Source organism: Haliotis cracherodii, unplaced genomic scaffold (assembly GCF_022045235.1).
Source record: "Haliotis cracherodii isolate W230 unplaced genomic scaffold, xgHalCrac1.p SCAF_15, whole genome shotgun sequence".
NCBI classification, from domain to species: domain Eukaryota; kingdom Metazoa; phylum Mollusca; class Gastropoda; order Lepetellida; family Haliotidae; genus Haliotis; species Haliotis cracherodii.
This window is the reverse complement of record NW_027266270.1, coordinates 16,123,592-16,144,229: the sequence shown is the minus strand read 5'-3', so window position 1 is coordinate 16,144,229 and position 20,638 is coordinate 16,123,592. Positions and strand designations below refer to the sequence as shown.

The 20,638-nt window shown below is 41.4% G+C and overlaps 1 protein-coding gene across 1 annotated transcript; it reads right to left on the bottom strand.

The window, feature by feature from the left end:
- Window positions 1-2,982: 2,982 nt before the first annotated feature.
- Window positions 2,983-19,999, bottom strand: LOC139462314 (methylthioribulose-1-phosphate dehydratase-like). The gene is made up of 8 exons (XM_071243948.1): window positions 19,898-19,999; window positions 19,097-19,191; window positions 17,854-17,902; window positions 15,676-15,793; window positions 14,164-14,286; window positions 9,990-10,063; window positions 5,847-5,953; window positions 2,983-3,618 (listed from the first exon to the last, which is right to left on the bottom strand). The coding sequence occupies exons 1-8, from the start codon at window positions 19,916-19,918 to the stop codon at window positions 3,504-3,506; spliced, it is 702 nt and encodes a 233-aa protein (XP_071100049.1). The 5' UTR covers window positions 19,919-19,999; the 3' UTR covers window positions 2,983-3,503.
- Between the last annotated feature and the right edge of the window lie 639 nt (window positions 20,000-20,638).

Here is a 20,638-nt window from a genome sequence, read left to right as displayed (position 1 = left end):
ACACGGGAAGACTGACACAGATTCACGTGGTAAGGGCACTCGTCACTTATATTCCTCACACAAACGATCGCTAAACCGGAGCACACGCATTACTCTGGCCCAATGTCCAGTTCGAATGCACAAAGCATGCTGACAGTCCTACACTTCAGAGAAGATATACGGATGGAGAGTCCAGGATTGTGAGTGAGTGAATGAGTTGGGTTTAACGCCGCTTTTAACAGTATTCCAGTTATATCGCGGCGTGTCAGCTTAACGTGGGAGGAAAGACTGAAGTGATGCAGGTCTCAGACGTTTACCACTTCGGTGAAACCCACGAGACGGATATGGTGCTGACAAGCTAGAAACTTAATCGGGGCGAACCGGGATTCGAACCCACAATCATAAGTTTCTGGCGTGTCCAAGGGACGCAACTCTGCACAGCGAATCGCGGCGCCTTAGCCGACTGGGCCACCCGTGCCCCTTCTAGGATTTTGAAAACGGAGCAACGACACTTAATCTTGTCCATCACCAGGAGGATTCCTGCTCAGAAAAAGGTCCCCGGTCACCTAAATGTGCTTGGCGTACAAGGCATCTAAAATGGATCGGTGGCAAGTCAGTCTCGGCGTTGGGCTAATGGGTGGAATCGTAGTCCGACAGCATGTAGCGTTGATCATTTCAACCACTGGTTTGTTTGTTTGTTGTTTAACGCCGCACTCAACAATATTCCAGCTTTATGACGGCTGTCTGTAAATAATCCGAGTCTGGACCAGATAATCCAGTGATTCATAAAACGAGCATCGATCGAAAAAGTGGGATACGATGACATGCATCAACCAAGTCAGCAAGCATGACCACCCGATCCCGTTCTATTACGACAAGCATGGTCACCTCTAACGGCAAGCATGGGTTGCTGAAGAGCTATTCTACCCCGGATCTTGACGGGTCAGTTTGGCTGGTACAAACTCTGAGAAGGTTACATCAGGAGTTGACTGTAGAAAGGTCATTATTGATGAGGAGACGGTATTGTGTCGGCCCTGATTACCAAGTGTAAGCCGTCATCCACATACTAGCGCACACGGGAAACACGAGAGTGCTCATAGAGCATGATCATATGTGAAACCACAAAAGTCAGCCTTATGCATCGTACTGTTGAACAATGTTGACTTTATTTAGTGGGAATAGGTTGGTTGGTTTGTTGTTTAACGCCGCACTCAGCAATATTCAAGCTATATGACGACGGTCTGTAAATAGTCGAGTCTGGACCAGACAATCCACTGATTGATATCATGAGCGTTGATCCATGCAATTGGGATCGGTGACTTGCATCAACCAAATCAGCAAGCCTGACTACTCGATCCCGTTAGTCGCCTCTTACGGCAAGCATGGGTTGCTGAAGACCTATTCTGACTCGGATTTTCTCATTTTTGAAGTAAAGTTGACTTTAATGAAAATATCAATTGATGCGGATAGTGTCACTGTAAGACAAGTACAGTCGCCTTTTACTGCAAGCATGGGTTGCTGAAGACCTATTCTACCCCAGATCAGTGCGAATAGGTGTAACAGTGCAAATAGGTGTAACAATGTAACATACCAACATATATCGAACAAGTAATGTCAGAGGGTCCATATAAGACACATAAACTTGACACCCTGTTATAATTTGGAGAAATAGCTGTGATTTTACGAGTGCTCTTATCGATAAATATTTATTAAGAGAATGTTATTATTCATGGCTCTGTACTTACAAGCAAACGTCCGTCATCAATAGGACATAGCTGTGCAATAAACTCTACTGGAGTTACCCAGGCACGTGCAGTGACTGACACTCTCGCGTGGATGCTGTGGTAGTCAATGTATAAACATTTGGTCGTTTATCTGTCCTTGGCCATGCCTGATCCCCACAGAGATACACTAATTGAAGACCATCCTTGTGTCATCAGTAGTGCTGAAATATTGATCAACCCACAATCAATCTGTCCCCACCCCTCTCACACGTCATCCAACAGGCAGGCCTCAGAACAACAAAAGTCAGAATTCAATATGCACTCTTTTATTCCATACCATCAACATAAAGACTGCACTTGCATTCTTTGAGTAGAAACATTCAAATAAAATCTGTAAACATGTTCTCTTAGGAAAACGATATACCATGTACCAAATACATTGATAATAGAGGGCAGTCTTCCCCTACCGATCAGTTCAGCAGAAAGAAAAGTATTGTAAGGACAGACTACAGAGCAGCACCATGGTCTTGTATATATAAACGAAGTAAACAACACTTTCCGCATCCATTCATATCTTCATCAAAGTCAACTTTACTTAAAAAATGTGAAGATCCAGGTTAGAATAGGTCTTCAGCCAACCATGCTTTCCGTAAAAGGTGACTACGCTTGTCGTAAAAGGAGACTAAGGGGATCGGGTGGTCAGACTCGCTGACTTGGTTGATGCATGTCATCATATCCGAATTGCGAATTGCGTGGATCGATGCTCATGATGTCATTTACTGGATTGTCTGGTCCAGACTCGATTTTACAGACCCCCGTCATAGAACTGTAATATTGCTGAATGCAGCATTAAACAAGTTAAAGAACAAACAAAACAATTTTACTTCACAAACAGTTGATGTTTACATTACCAACCTACTTCCAAACTTTCTCAACAGAACATAGTCATTCAATGGATTCCTAGATACCATCTGGTTATGTTTCTAGATTTGTCAGCATCTGGACTTCAAAATAGAATTGACATATTTTTTTAACCAAATGGAATTAGTGAGTTAGTGAGTGAGTGAGTATGGTTTTACACCGCTTTTAGCAATATTCCAGCAACATCACGGCAGGGGACACCAGCAATGGGCTCCACACATTGTACCCATGTTGGGAATCAAACCCCGGGTCTTTGATGTGACAAGCGAACGCTTTAACCACAAGGCCACCCGACCGCCCCAAATGGCCTAGGTATCACAATATGGTTGACCAATATCGGGGGGGGGGGGGGGGGGAGAAGGGAGGGGGAACAGGAGTTCTCCATGTAAAGCAGCAAGCACTACACACGTAATGAGATGAATGATGAGATGGAAGCCATCTTGGAGATCATGGTCTAGAGGAACAGTGGTAGATGAAGTTGATAAAGTGGCAGTGTATATCTGGCAGGCTGAAATCGGACACAGGACAGGCGACAAACTGCCTTCACAATACTGTCTGGTAATACTCCTTAGACAGAAATAGAAAATGTCACAAAATTATGACATTAAATGAGATCAAATATTACAATTAAAAGTTGATATATACACCAAATAAACCAATTTTGACACGGGATATAAATGACTAATTGCAATTTTTTATAACCAATACCTATTAATTATGAATAAATTATTACCTATTAATGACTTCCTGTCCCAAAAGGATACCAGCTTCAGGTCAGGGTTTTGGGTTTTGAAGTTTCCTGTAAGCTCTATTGTACAATAACAGAATACTATAATGTGATGTAAAATCCTTAAAAACAACAATATGACAACAAGTAGATCATGACGTCTCGGAGACATAGGCTCCCTTAGGGGGTTTAGGGACGGCAGTGGGGTCGAGTCCGAGTTGCTTCATCTGCACTCCCATCTCAAACAGGTAGTCGTAACACTCGCACCTGTACAGGAGAAACGTGGAGTGAGAAGGACAGGCTTCATGTGGACTAGTGTGAACTATATCACAGCTATAATACAACTATATCACAGCCACAATACAACTATATCACAGCTCTAATACAACTATATCACAGCTCTAATACAACTATATCACAGCTATAGTACAACTTTATCACAGCTATAATGCAACTATATCACAGCTATAGTACAACTTTATCACAGCTATAATGCAACTATATCACAGCCATAATACAATAATATCACAGCCATAATACAATAATATCACAGCCATAATACAACTATGTCACAGCTCTAATACAACTATATCACAGCTATAATACAACTATATCACTGCCATAATACAACTATGTCACAGCTCTAATACAACTATATCACAGCTATAATACAACTATATCACTGCCATAATACAGCTCAAATACAACTATATCACAGCTACAACACAGCTCAAATATAACTATATCACAGCTACAATACAGCTCAAATACAACTATATCACAGCTACAATACAGCTCAAATACAACTATATCACAGCTACAATACAGCTCTAATACAACTATATCACAGCCATAATACAACTATATCACAGTTACAATACAACTCTAATACAACTATATCACAGCCATAATACAACTCAAATACAACTATATCACAGCCACAATACAACTATATCACAGCCATAATACAACTATATCACAGCTACAATACAACTATATCACAGCTACAATACAACTATATATCATATAATGGTAGGTTTCTTGTTGGGATAAAGCCAACTGATAAACACAATATCCGGGAATCTGGAGAAAGTATTGGGATAATTGCTATCATTATTTAAAGAATAGTCAAATATACTGAGAATCAGTGTCTAACTGTGACGTAACTAAGTCATTTTACAAGTTTGGGCAATTTTAGAGATATAAATTGCAAAACAACACTAGCAAAGAGGGATTAGCTTCCATATCTGTGCTTGTATACCTCTGCGTCTTGGAACCATTTAGATCTGGCCGAAATATGTTTGAATTGTCACCTTGTTTCATTTTGTCACTGTGTGTACATCTGGCTTCACTTTGTAACGTTATGACAGGACAGGCAGACTGTCAACAACGTCAGATCATGGCCGAGACGTCTCATAGACTAGGGTTGGAGTAGCTTCCCTTTGATAAAGGGCAGTTACTCTAGTGGACAGACAGACGGATTGCCGCGGAAGTCAAGTACAAACAATTTGTGTAGGCAATTGTTTTTATTTTGCATATATGTAGTTACGCCACTGTATAAGAAACAGGTTTCAGATGGCTACAGTCACTGTCCGACTGACACACCACTTACCTTCTGATGTAATATATATAACCCCGGTAATGCGCATATTCAAGGAAAACATCCGATGTTTAGGTTTGTGAGAGATGGGAAGAGATTTTTTACTGCACAGTAATCTACGGTTATAAGGAACTAAAGGGACCGCTAATTTTAGTTCTTTATAACTGCATGTAGTCCGTTATGAACATATATGTAACGTATATAAATCAAATGGCCGGAATAAAAAAGACCAGTTTGTTGTATCTGTTTAAACATAGTTTACTGTATATCACAGCCATTATTTATCAACATCACAACTATACCACGGCAACAATACAGCTCTATTCCAGATACACACAGGAACTGTACACCACATATACGGTCTATAGGACACGTTTACACGTTTACTGTTGGCAATCAACAAAGGTGAGGTGAGGTGAAATGGGGTTTAACGTCGCATCCAAGATTATTGCACTTATATAGCGACGTGCATGTACGTGTGTTTGTTTGTGTGGCTGCTTGTACTATTCCAGACTGATGCCGATTTAGAGTGCTAGCTCACTGAGATACCATGCCGCAGTTTAACATGAATACCCCACTCAGACACAGTATACTGACTCCGAGCCGACCAGTCCTTGTTTTAGCCCCTTAATGCCAAGCGCCAGACAGGGTAACAACAAGTACCATCTTTTAACGTCTTTTGGTATGACGCGGCCGGGGATCGAACCCCGGACCTTCCGCTCTCCGGGCGGACGCTCTACCACTAGACCATGGAGGCGGTCCAATCAACAAAGTGAAACCTGCCTACAGACTTTACATGTCCTGTGGTCACAGTTTATCAGCTGTCATCCTACTACCTGTCATCTGAAATACACTGCACTATGACAACAGTCGGCGTGACTCCATCCAGACTTACATAGCTTTAGCCTTCTGCCATGTCTCTCCCCAGACGTAGAACCCGTGTCGTCTGACGAGCACGGCACAGGAGTCAGGATAGTCCTCCATTGCTCGTGCCATGGCATCCTGGTGGGGAAAGCACTTCCTATAAACTCATTCACAAATAGTCTTGTATCAAGAAAATGATCCAATTGGTTCATAAGGAAGAGAATATATGGATGTCAACTTCTTTATTAAGAGGAACACAACGTTTTGGTGTATATCCTTACTCCTTCATCAGGTGTCTACCAACATCCACAACTAGCGACAAAGAAAACTACAAGAAGCCATTGCCATCAGGTCACACCAGCCAGCCGTGACCAGGGAACCTATCTGCCTAGTACTTGGGACTTACTGCTTTGATCTTTCTCGGTGCTAATTACCTAGCTGGCTTCAATTTGCCCCTTGCCATGCCCATTCTTTCACCTATCAGTGCTAATTACCCCCGGCCTCCCGGTTGCCCAGTGTCCATTTCCTATTACTTATCTATGATACTTAAAGGGGCACTGATCTAACGCAATTCCCCGGGACTGGTTGTTGCCTTTGTTATTGTTTTTCCCCAGTGAGTACCCGGATGTAGAGCAGAAATCTAGACTAGCTCGCGACCTCTGTTGCGCCATTCGTAAGCGCATTAGTCACTTTTATGGATACCGGTAGTAATAAGAGCGTATGGTCACATTGATCAACAAAATGAAATACAGTTTTCGAGATAATAAGGAAATGTAGGTATTTTTGTGGGTAGCATCGGTAATGGTGACGAAGTTTTGATAAGTCACTTGCTTGGTAATTTTGCGATTTTCGTTTACACTATTTTGACTTGCAACACAAAGTAAATATTTCACCTGAGCATTGCTTTTTTTATAGTGTGTATATTTTTTTACTGTCAAAATGTGTAACATATTTATTAAACGTATAAATATTCAGTTATTTTACAAAGTGACTGAAAAACATTTCCATCTGTATTATTATGATAACGAATTCCAAACATTTTGATGTTTAATGTCATCACCAAGAGACTGAAAATGTTACGTTGGAAAGTACATTTCTATGTTGTTTGGCTTCTAATCCTACATAATAATCTGTTGTGATGTTTGTAGGCCCTTTTGATCGTCTTGATCAATCTGGACAGATCTTTTAGTCAAAATGACTGAAATATTTACACATTTTATAAATTGCCTGAGAGAATCACATTTTACAAATTGACGGTAATCTATACACGCTTACAAAGGAAATGACCTGTGAAAACAACGTCTATCGCGCATTGAAGAATTTCCCAACCAAGACGTAGAGAAACAAGAACGAATCGGTTCAAATGAAGGAAAACAAAATGCAAATACCATAATTACAACTTACCAAATTTACGTGTATAAATAGGCAGCTTCCTTGTTCGAGGAATGTATCCGTGAATATCCACACAAAGGAATAATGTCCCACTCATCTGCAGCTATACAAAATAACTTATTCGATGTCACGTGTGTCTGTAACTATCAAATATTCTAAAAGATATATATCGTTTCGGGATATTATAACCAGTGTTCGTTTCTCAACTGATCACTTGGATTGTTTCAGGTGTTTCACATAGGTGTCATGTCTCAAGGGTTGGCTGAGAAAGGCCACGTGACAACTATTTTCATAACGTCCACGGTTCCTAAAAAATCCACTGAGTTTGATAACAATGAGCAACCAATCAACGTATTATCAGTTAACCCTTTGAACAAAGTATGTTGTTTTTACATCGGCACTTCACGCCATGATATGAGTGTATTCCCTTTGTTTTAGTAAACCTAGACATGTAAACACTCACTTTTGACATATCCACTGTGCAAGATAACAGTGATTAATCAATCAACGTATTTTCTGTTAATCCTTTGATGACTAGGAACGATCCGTTGATTTACCTAAAAAAGTAAATCAACTGATCATTCATCTCTTGCTGGGCTGCCACGTGCATATTACATAACGCACATTTCACCTCACTTCAAACCTGGATATAGATTGAATAATTACCCCAGACACAATAAATGCCAAATGAGAACCTTTGTCAGGTAATCTAAGTGGTGCTACCACTAATTGTACCTGTAATAAATTCATTAACTGAGCATCAAGTGAATGACGACAAATACACAAGTGTAGGGTTATACGAGAAAACGCTGATGACAACAAGGGAGTAGTAATCGTATTATCGACGCAATCCGAAATCCGAAAATGCTTTCACTGCATGGATACCTTTTTTTTAGTATTAAACTATAACCATCTGGGGTATTTCCAAATGACGACTTCCGATGAGCTCCGCCGTTCTTTTTGTCTGTTTGTTTAGGCTGAAGAAATTAATTAACATGCGCCCTTTGTCGAATCTTTACAGATCACATTTAACTAATCAGTGTTTATTCAAAAATGCGTAAAACAAATGTTGCCTCCAGCCTCCAAGTTTATTTAGCTGTCCTTGCAGACGGTAGCCCAGTCTCTGGTCACGCTCAGTTGCGTTGCGTATCATCCGGGTACGCACAGGGGAAAAAACAATAACAAAGGCAACAACCAATCCGGGAAATGGCGTTAGATCAGTGCCCCTTTAAGTACTGGCTTCCATACTATCAGCGCTAATTACTGCAAAGTGTTGGCCTCCATTGTCTATTGTTAATCACCTATCAGCGCCAATCATCTGTAGGCTTACCTTGTTAGTTTCTACCCTTTGTTATTTTCCACCTTTTGTCATCTTATTAATTTGCTGTCCTTACATGTACATATATATATATGCTCTCTGCCTCATGGCGTTCATTCACCTGATGAAGGAGTAAGCATATACTCCGAAACATTGTATTCCTCATAATAAAGGTTGGTTGGTTGGGTTGTTGTTTAACGCCGCACTCAGCAATATTCCAGCTATATGACGGCAGTCTGTAAATAATCGAGTCTGGACCAGACAATCCAGTGATTGATATCATGAGCATCGATCCACGCAATTGGGAGCAATGACATGCATCAACCAAGTCAGCGAGCCTGACCACCCGATCCCCTTAGTCGCTTTTTACGACAAGCATAGTCACCTTTTACGGCATCCATGGGTTGCTGAAGACCTATTCTACCCCGGAATCTTCACGGGTCCATAATAAAGAAGTTGACATCCATATATTCTCCGTCTTATGTGTATCACTTCTAAATGCCTTTCAAAGATCCAACTGGTTTATGTTCTGTAGATGTGAAATGAAGCATATTTCATAATGTCAGAACAAAATGTTTACAGCACTCACCACGCTCCTTGATGGAATAGACAAGTCCCTTCCCCTTCCCCAACAGGCACAAGCTTCTATCTAAGAGGCTGACCATTTATAAGCAAGAGTCATCAGAAGATGAATCCCCCGGCCCCCACAAATTCAAAAGAACAAATTTTCTGACTGTTAGCGTTACTTTAAGTCCAACTTGATTAGAGATTCTCTCCAATTTGTCTGCCCATATACAAGAGTAGTTATTGTGCTATCAAAACAATATCATGGAATTGAGTTTCAGAACTTTGCAGATACATACCACTACAACAGAGTCAAAATCAAACTTGTTGCCATGGACACAGAAAAAATATCAATTCCAAAAATCCAAGAACAGCAAAATGCAGCACTTGGTCTTTGAATGTGCACAGTTTCAAGGAGTGAGTGAGTGAGTATGGTTTTACGCCGCTTTTAGCAATATTCCAGCAATATCACGGTCGGGGACACCAGAAATGGGCTTCACACATTGTACCACAGTTTCAAGGAAGAGTTCCTATTAGTTAGAGATAAGGTCAAACTTGTTGCCTTGGAAACAGGAATAATTAATTTTTCTCAAAATTCCTAAAAGGCACCACTTCAGGCCTTCATTAATACATGTACCAAGTGTGGATGAAAAAAGTTGAATAGTGTTTTAGTTCTGCTCTGGAAACGACACCTGCCTGGGGGAGGGAGGGAGAGTCGGGAGTTTGTTAGAATCAGAATGTTCTTCAGACACTGCTACAGGACATACCATATTTTTCAGAGGAGCCAAACATTTTTTCAGAAAATTCACTGTGTCTTGCAAACCTATACCTAATTCCCAGAATACCAAATGGCCGTTCCCCACTGCACGTCGGGATATACGACTTGATCAGTGACAGTACCTTCAGATCCTTCTCCTCTGGGGTGTTCTCCACGATCGGGACAACCAGCTCCTCATTGTACTTGTAATACCCACCTGAGATAACGACAGGGCACAGACACATGAGATAACGACAGGGCACAGACACATGAGATAATGACAGGACACAGACACATGAGATAATGACAGGGCACAGACACATGAGATAACAACAGGGCACAGACACATGAGATAATGACAGACACATGAGATAATGACAGACACATGAGATAACGACAGGACACAGACTCATGAGATAATGACAGGGCACAGACACATGAGATAATGACAGACACATGAGATAACGACAGGACACAGACACATGAGATAACGACAGGGCACAGACACATGAGATAATGACAGGGCACAGACACATGAGATAATGACAGGGCACAGACACATGAGATAACGACAGGGCACAGACACATGAGATAATGACAGGGCACAGACACATGAGATAACGACAGGGCACAGACACATGAGATAATGACAGGGCACAGACACATGAGATAACCACAGGGCACAGACACATGAGATAATGACAGACACATGAGATAATGACAGACACATGAGATAACGACAGGGTACAGACTCATGAGATAATGACAGGGCACAGACACATGAGATAATGACAGACACATGAGATAACGACAGGGCACAGACACCTGAGATAATGACAGGGCACAGACACATGAGATAATGACAGGGCACAGACACCTGAGATAACGACAGGGCACAGACACATGAGATAATGACAGGGCACAGACACATGAGATAATGACAGGGCACAGACACATGAGATAACGACAGGGCACAGACACATGAGATAACCACAGGGTACAGACACATGAGATAATGACAGGGCACAGACACCTGAGATAACGACAGGGCACAGACACATGAGATAACGACAGGGCACAGACACATGAGATAACGACAGGGCACAGACACATGAGATAACGACAGGGTACAGACACATGAGATAACCACAGGGTACAGACACATGAGATAATGACAGGGCACAGACACCTGAGATAACGACAGGGCACAGACACATGAGATAACGACAGGGCACAGACACATGAGATAATGACAGGGCACAGACACATGAGATAACGACAGGGCACAGACACATGAGATAACCACAGGGTACAGACAAATGAGATAACGACAGGGCACAGACACCTGAGATAACGACAGGGCACAGACACATGAGATAACCACAGGGTACAGACACATGAGATAACGACAGGGCACAGACACATGAGATAATGACAGGGCACAGACACATGACATAACGACAGGGCACAGACACATGAGATAATGACAGGGCACAGACACATGAGATAATGACAGGGCACACACACATGAGATAATGACAGGGCACAGACACATGAGATAACAACAGGGCACAGACTCATGAGATAACGACAGACACATGAGATAAAGACAGGGCACAGACTCATGAGATAATGACAGGGCACAGACACATGAGATAATGACAGGGCACAGACTCATGAGATAATGACAGGGCACAGACACATGAGATAATGACAGGGCACAGACACATGAGATAACGACAGGGCACAGACTCATGAGATAATGACAGGGCACAGACACATGAGATAACCACAGGGCACAGACAAATGAGATAACGACAGGGCACAGACACATGAGATAATGACAGGGCACAGACAAATGAGATAATGACAGGGCACAGACACATGAGATAATGACAGGGCACAGACACATGAGATAACCACAGGGCACAGACAAATGAGATAACGACAGGGCACAGACACATGAGATAATGACAGGGCACAGACACATGAGATAATGACAGGGCACAGACACATGAGATAACGACAGGGCACAGACTCATGAGATAATGACAGGGCACAGACACATGAGATAACCACAGGGCACAGACAAATGAGATAACGACAGGGCACAGACACATGAGATAATGACAGGGCACAGACAAATGAGATAATGACAGGGCACAGACACATGAGATAATGACAGGGCACAGACACATGAGATAACCACAGGGCACAGACAAATGAGATAACGACAGGGCACAGACACATGAGATAATGACAGGGCACAGACACATGAGATAATGACAGGGCACAGACACATGAGATAATGACAGGGCACAGACACATGAGATAACAACAGGGCACAGACTCATGAGATAACGACAGACACATGAGATAACGACAGGGCACAGACTCATGAGATAATGACAGGGCACAGACACATGAGATAATGACAGGGCACAGACACATGAGATAACGACAGGGCACAGACACATGAGATAACGACAGGGCACAGACACATGACATAACGACAGGGCACAGACACATGAGATAATGACAGGGCACAGACACATGACATAACGACAGGGCACAGACACATGAGATAACCACAGGGCACAGACACATGAGATAATGACAGGGCAGAGACACATGAGATAATGACAAGGCACAGACACATGAGATAACGACAGGGCACAGACTCATGAGATAACGACAGACACATGAGATAACGACAGACACATGAGATAATGACAGACACATGAGATAACGACAGGGCACAGACACATGAGATAACGACAGGGCAGAGACACATGAGATAATGACAAGGCACAGACACATGAGATAATGACAGACACATGAGATAATGACAGGGCACAGACACATGAGATAACGACAGGGCACAGACACATGAGATAATGACAGACACATGAGATAACGACAGGGCACAGACACATGAGATAACGACAGGGCACAGACACATGAGATAATGACAGGGCACAGACACATGAGATAACGACAGGGCACAGACTCATGAGATAATGACAGGGCACAGACACATGAGATAATGACAGGGCACAGACACATGAGATAATGACAGGGTACAGACTCATGAGATAATGACAGGGCACAGACACATGAGATAACGACAGGGTACAGACTCATGAGATAATGACAGGGCACAGACACATGAGATAATGACAGACACATGAGATAATGACAGGGCACAGACACATGAGATAACGACAGGGCACAGACACATGAGATAATGACAGGGCACAGACACATGAGATAATGACAGACACATGAGATAATGACAGGGCACAGACACATGAGATAATGACAGGGCACAGACACATGAGATAATGACAGACACATGAGATAACGACAGGGCACAGACACATGAGATAACAACAGGGCACAGACACATGAGATAATGACAGGGCACAGACACATGAGATAATGACAGGGCACAGACACATGAGATAATGACAAGGCAAAGACTCGTGAGGAATATCAGTGGTCCCTGCTTACATCAACAATCACGTCAGTATTATGCCTACAATGGTCCCTGCTTACATCAACAATCACGTCAGTACTATGCCTACAATGGTCCCTGCTTACATGAACAATCACGTCAGTATTATGCCTACAATGATCCCTGCTTACATCAACAATCATGTCAGTATTATGCCTACAACGATCCCTGCTAACATCAACAGTCACGTCAGTACTATGCCTACAACGATCCCTGCTAACATCAACAATCACGTCAGTACTATGCCTACAACGATCCCTGCTAACATCAACAGTCACGTCAAGACTATGCCTACAATGATTCCTGCTAACATCAACAATCACGTCAGTACTATGCCTACAACGATCCCTGCTAACATCAACAGTCACGTCAGTACTATGCCTACAATGATTCCTGCTAACATCAACAATCACGTCAGTACTATGCCTACAACGATCCCTGCTAACATCAACAGTCACGTCAGTACTATGCCTACAACGATCCCTGCTAACATCAACAGTCACGACAGTACTATGCCTACAACGATCCCTGCTAACATCAACAGTCACGACAGTACTATGCCTACAATGATCCCTGCTAACATCAACAGTCACGTCAGTACTATGCCTACAATGATCCCTGCTAACATCAACAATCACGTCAGTACTATGCCTACAATGATCCCTGCTAACATCAACAATCATGTCAGTACTATGCCTACAATGGTCTCTGCATCACATGCTGTCATGCACCATACCGCTATTTGTTTGTTGTCAGATTTACTGTGTATAGCAATGTTGATGGTGCAGAGTCTCACTCACCAGAGTTGTCTTTCTTGATGCCCTTGATCATCTCTAGGTGAGAGATCCTGAACTCCTTCTCGGGAAACATCAGCGTTGCCATGACAGCATGCTTCGAGTGGCTGTGTATCACTGCACCTGCATCTGTTACAGGCGATAGTGAGGAAATTCAGGACAATAGCAAGGACATTCAGGACAATAGCTAGGACATTCATGGCAATAGTCAGGACATTCAGGGCAATAGCTAGGACATTCAGGACAATAGCAAGGACATTCAGGACAATAGCTAGGACCTTCAGGACAATAGCTAGGACATTCAGGACATTAGCCAGGGCATTCAAGGCAATATCTTGGACATTCAGGACAATAGCCAGGGCATTCAAGGCAATAGTCGGGACGTGCTGGACAATAGCTAGGACATTCAGGACAATAGCTAGGACATTCAGGACAATAGCTAGGACCTTCAGGACAATAGTTAGGACATTCAGGACAATAGCTAGGACCTTCAGGACAATAGCCAGGACATTCAGGACAATAGTTAGGACATTCAGGACAATAGCTAGGACATTCAGGACAATAGCAAGGACATTCAGGACAATAGCTAGGACCTTCAGGACAATAGCTAGGACATTCAGGACATTAGCTAGGACATTCAGGACATTAGCCAGGGCATTCAAAGCAATATCTTGGACATTCAGGACAATAGCCAGGGCATTCAAGGCAATAGTCGGGACGTGCTGGACAATAGCTAGGACATTCAGGACAATAGCTAGGACATTCAGGACAATAGCTAGTACCTTCAGGACAATAGTTAGGACATTCAGGACAATAGCTAGGACATTCAAGGCAATATCTTGGACATTCAGGACAATAGCCAGGGCATTAAAGGCAATAGTCGGGACTTGCTGGACAATAGCTAGGACATTCAGGACAATAGCTAGGACATTCAGGACAATAGCTAGGACATTCAGGATAACAGCTAGGACCTTCAGGACAATAGTTAGGACATCCAGGACAATAGCCAGGGCATTCAAGGCAATATCTTGGACATTCAGGACAATAGCTAGGACATTCAGGACATTAGCTAGGACATTCAGGAAAATAGCTAGGACCTTCAGGACAATAGTTAGGACATTGAGGACAACAGCCAGGACAGTCAAGGCAATATCTTGGACCTTCAGGACAATAGCCAGGACATTCAGGACAATATCTTGGACATTCAGGACAATAGCTAGGACCTTCAGGACAATAGTTAGGACATTCAGGACAATAGCCAGGACATTCAAGGCAATATCTTGGACATTCAGGACAATAGCCAGGACATTCAAGGCAATATCTAGGACATTCAGGACAATAGCCAGGACATTCAAGGCAATATCTAGGACATTCAGGACAATAGCTAGGACATCATCATGGCAACAGACAATCAATGTCAAATGCCTCATGTTTCCTGGTCCAAATTACTATCTTGGACAAAATCTGGGTTTAGTAAAAGTCACCATCAGTTGGTGTAGGCACACATCCTGGACCTACTTCTCATCGTGTAGGCATTCATGAAGAGAGGTGTGCACTGGCTCTTCTTGAGTTTCTTACTGGGCGGCGGTTCTGTGATATCCTTATTGTCGATCGTCTGGACGAATAGGTCGTCTGGCTGGAAGAGAGCGTGATGTAACGAGTCCATGAGTACACTGCTGCATGTTACTACCAGTATGTGAGTGAGTTTGGTTTTACGCCACTTTTAGCAATAATCAAGTAATATCACGACGGGGGACACCAGAAATGGCCTTCACACATTGTACCCATGTCGGGATTCGAACCCAGGTCTTTGGTGTGACGAGCGAACGCTTTAACCACCAGGCTACCTGACCGCCCCACCAGTATGTGAACCAGCTGACATCAAGGCCTGATTTCTTCATTTACAGAGTTGTGTGTACAAAAAACTGGTTGGTAAGGCTTAAGGTTCTCAGGCGATGACTTTTGAACATAGAGTGCAGGCAGGCGGTGGTTTTGTTTGTTTGTTTGTTTGTTCAAACTAGTATGTAATAGGGGTTGGATGGGTAACTTGGGTACCCGGGTCGGGTGGGTACTGAGTAGGACCCGGGTACCCACAGGACTACCCGGACCCGTGGTTAGTCACTTGATTTATTGTTTAATGACAAAAATTATCTAGAACTCTATGGTTACACTACAAGTCACTAATGTTCGCATTTCTTTCTGACTATGCACCCATTCCTTCTGATTTTTCATATGCTTGAATAAAGATATAACTTAATTCAACTTCAGTGTATGCATGACCAAATTGTTTAATACATGTATCTTAATACGTTTTGCCCGGGCTATGTTAAATATGTTCCCAATCGGACATTTTAAGACATCTCCTGATACCTACAATGGGTACCCGGGTAGGGTAGGGTAATAGGGGGGTTGGGTACCCGTGTAGGGTAGGGTAATAGGAGGGTTGGGTACCCGGGTAGTAAATTTGGACTTGTCTAAGCCCAAGTATGTAGCCATATAAACAACTGTGTACCATCAACCTGGGATAGGGCCTCCCTACATAAACAAGCATACAAACACAAGATGCACAGTAAAGCAGTTCGCATGGAAAGGGAAGTAACTATACTAGCTCACATTGTTTTGTTTTTTAGGATTTCTTTATTTGTTTAAAAATGGAAATAAGAGCGAAACATGCAGCAGACGTTATGATGATGCGGGTGGTGCCTGAGAACCAAAACAATTATTTTTTTTAGCATAAGAAGAAAAAGATATAACGAAAAAACAAAAAACAATTTTGTTTCTGTTCTTGAAGTGTAAAACAAGTGTAAGTTGCTGGTGGCCTAATGTAACAGAGAATCAAAACAGGGCTGTATGATGTCTGATGTCCGATGTACTTATAAAGTCTCATAAAGAAATATTGAATGGCTTATGAGTTATGCTCCACAAAATGAACCCCCAATTTTAACCAACTTAAAACCAACTTGTTGCCTTGGACATGCACAGTCTAAAAAGTAACAAGATTCCTGAATCCTGAAAGGCACCAGTTCGGACCATGCTTGATGTGTTAAAACAGTTTCATGAAGAAATATTGAACGGTTTATGAGCTATGCTCCGGAAATGAACCAAAATGTCATTTAGGAATTATCTCTAAAACATATTGTCTGTGGTCTATTGTGGAATATTTCACTCATTATTGAAATGAAAGAAGCAACTGCTTCAAGACTTTCTTCAAATGATCATCAAATTTGGCTCATCTTCGCTTTGAACAGTTTTATCATGGACTGTGAGCCATAATATTTGTACCACTGAAATATTTGTACCACTGAAATGTTTGTACCACTGAAATGATTGTACCACTGAAATATTTGTACCACTGAAATGATTGTACCACTGAAATATTTGTACCCTTGAACATGTTGAAATGTTTGTACCACTGAAATATTTGTACCATTGAAATGTTTGTGCCACTGAAATATTTGTACCACTGAACTATTAGTACTACTGAAATGTTTGTACCACTGAAATATTAATACCATTTGAAATGTTTGTACCACTGAAATGTTTGTACCACTGAAATATTTGTACGACTGAAATGTTTGTACCACAGAAATATTTGTACCACAGAAATATTTGTACCACTGAAATATTTGTATCACAGAAATATTTGTACCACCGAAATGTTGGTACCACAGAAATATTTGTACTACAGATTCCTACCTGAATCCGTTCCTTCTGTACCCCTGATGGAGCGATGTAGATCTCCTCACTGGAAGCAGAAAATGGCCATCGATTAAACTTAAATACACTGAGTGAAAATGTGTCTCATACACCAACTCGATAATTAAACGTTGAATAGCAGACACACAAAATGATTCAAATAGTATCCTGTACAACTTCAATATGTGTACATTATACGTTAACTTGTACATGTAGGATTTTTAATGTGCAAAAATAACCATAACATAACACACTTAAGAAATGAAACAAGGATACGCTTGATCTATGGAAGAAAAATGATTAAGATAATGATAAACCATGCGTAGTCATCTTTGAGAATGTTTGTTTGTTGTTTACCGCCGCTGTCAGCAATATTCAAGCTAGACAACAATTGGGATACAGTGAGATGCATCAACCAAGTCAGCTAGCCTGACCACCAGATCCCGTTAGCCGCCTCTTACGACAAGCATAATTGCCTTTTATGGTAAGCATGGGTTACTGAAGACCTATTCTATCCCCGATCTTCATGGGTCTCTATTTGAATATAATTTTGGTGATAGAGTAGAAAGATCATAAATTTTGTGGTTTATGCTGACAGCCTGAAATGATACAAAAGAAAAGTCTGTGCGTATTATACAAGACAAATATATTTTTCCAGAATTTAATTGCCCGTAATTAATGGTGCATATAACACATGAGTGTGTATTATACACGAATAAATAAGTCTTGTGTACATTGATCAATTGGAAGGGTGCTAATTGGGATTGTTCACTAGCCAATATATTAGCAAATATCACCATGGGCGCTTATTAGAGCGGGGTGCTTATTACGTCAAATACAGTTACTGTAGTTTCCTGTCATTTGCAAATCCACCTGCACGTACACATGATCAGCATTTGTTCTGAGTGACCATGGCAAGCATCCACTTCAAATCTTGACACTATGATTGGCATGGTGTGTGTAAAAAATTGGAATCAGGAGCAGAAACAGTTTGTCAAATCATAACAGAGTTTAATTATTTTTCTCATAAATAGGGGTCATGGGAGAATTAACAATGATTAAGGGTAAGGTGGGTCATAAGAAACAAAAACTGTAGTGAAAATGTTTTGCCCCTTGTTTTCTCATTGTTGATGGAATGGAACGACAAGTGTTTAGTGTTTAGTGTTTAGTGTTTATGTAATCTACAACATGTACAATGCAAATGTCACAAAAGATATATTCCAAAAAAATATGTGAACGTTACCCCAGCTTAATGCTGATCCCGCCGCCTGTGCCTGTTGCCCAGCCATTGTTGTAGAACAGTCTACAGAGCTCTGGAATCAGGTTCCTTGGATGTTCCTGGGAAATTAACGCAGAAAGATGAAACTAAAATGTGAACATTAGTTGTAGTTGTCAACCCTAGAGTGATGGTTTTCAGACAACTGAAACATTCTGTAGACTATAGTCATACATTGAGGCCCTGACATTTAAAATCGAAATGGAGTCATTGACATAATAAAATATATGGCACTATTTTTTCAATCTGTACAATGGAAATGCATTCATATTTTAGGTACAGCACATATGATAGCACAGTGAGTATGGTTGAGGTGAATATGCATATTTAATTTATGGGGCCATTTCATCTGTACATTTGCATTTAAACAGTGTAAGATCATTTAAACACGTACTCTCGGCATGCATAAAACAATCAGCAATTCTAAACATCTGCCACATAGGCACATACGGGCATTCCACTGTTCAACAAATCATGATATATTAGAACATATAGATCCCATTATACAACTAAAAATTAATTAAAGACCATCGATTATTTCATATTACTATAGTTAGTCTGTCATGACAGATTAAAAAGAGTAACATGAAAGAGTCGCGTGGTCCTTAACTTCTTTTATTTTGATAAGGAGATATATAATCGTCAAAATAAGGGAAGAGGTTAAGTTGATGTATAATATACACGCAGCTGTCAAATCGTATTAGATATATATGCAGTTCTAACATTCTAAACATCCTACACAATAAACTGTTCCTGTATTTAGCTAACCGGGGAGTACTTGGCATCCATGACCTCGAGTGACACGGCACACAGACACCACAAGGTTTAGATGTTGAATTCACAGTGTGATCGCAATCGTAAACAGTGACATGTGCGTGATCTTATGAAGGTCAAGGCCGATTTATTGGACTGGTTTTACACACAGTTTGCGGAAGCAATGTGATGATGCGTTTCAGCGATTACTTATGTGTTCTCGGCAAAGTAACGGTCAAATTTATGAATATATGGATTTTTCAAGGATTACCCACGAAGTGAAGAGGCAGGTGGTGAGACACTAAATCCGTACGCCACATGAAGCATTTTTGCGAGTCACTGTTTTCGAAAGTGTGTGTTTTTCGTATGAATGTACTTACAGAAGTAACAGAACATTACTGCACGGTCAGATACCTCAAACGGAACATACCGACGCAACTGATTCGAAAACACTCGTGTTGATTAAGTAAGGATAAGAATTTATGGATGAACAAGTTCTTTATTACAATTAACAGTAACATCTAGGCCCCTCAAAACCCGAATTAAAGAACATCAAAGCTCAGTCTCCAAAGATGACTCTAAATCAGCTCTATCAGACCACATCCGTGACAACCCAAGCTCTTAATTGTAATAAAGAAGTTGTTCATCCATAAATTCTTATCCTTACTTAGTACTCCAACTTCTAAATGCCTATCAAAGAAGTTACTCGTATTGATATCAAGCATGAAACGCTGTGTGAGGCGCAACTAGGCTAAA

Excerpts from the sequence above, each read along its gene's own strand:
- LOC139462314 (XM_071243948.1), bottom strand. The coding sequence starts at position 19,918 with ATGGATGCCAAGTACTCCCCG. Across the intron at positions 14,287-15,675 it reads GAATGCCTACACGATGAGAA|ATGCAGGTGCAGTGATACAC; the intron begins GTAGGTCCAGGA and ends CGCCTGTAACAG. Across the intron at positions 5,954-9,989 it reads CAGAGGAGAAGGATCTGAAG|GATGCCATGGCACGAGCAAT; the intron begins GTACTGTCACTG and ends TTTCCCCACCAG.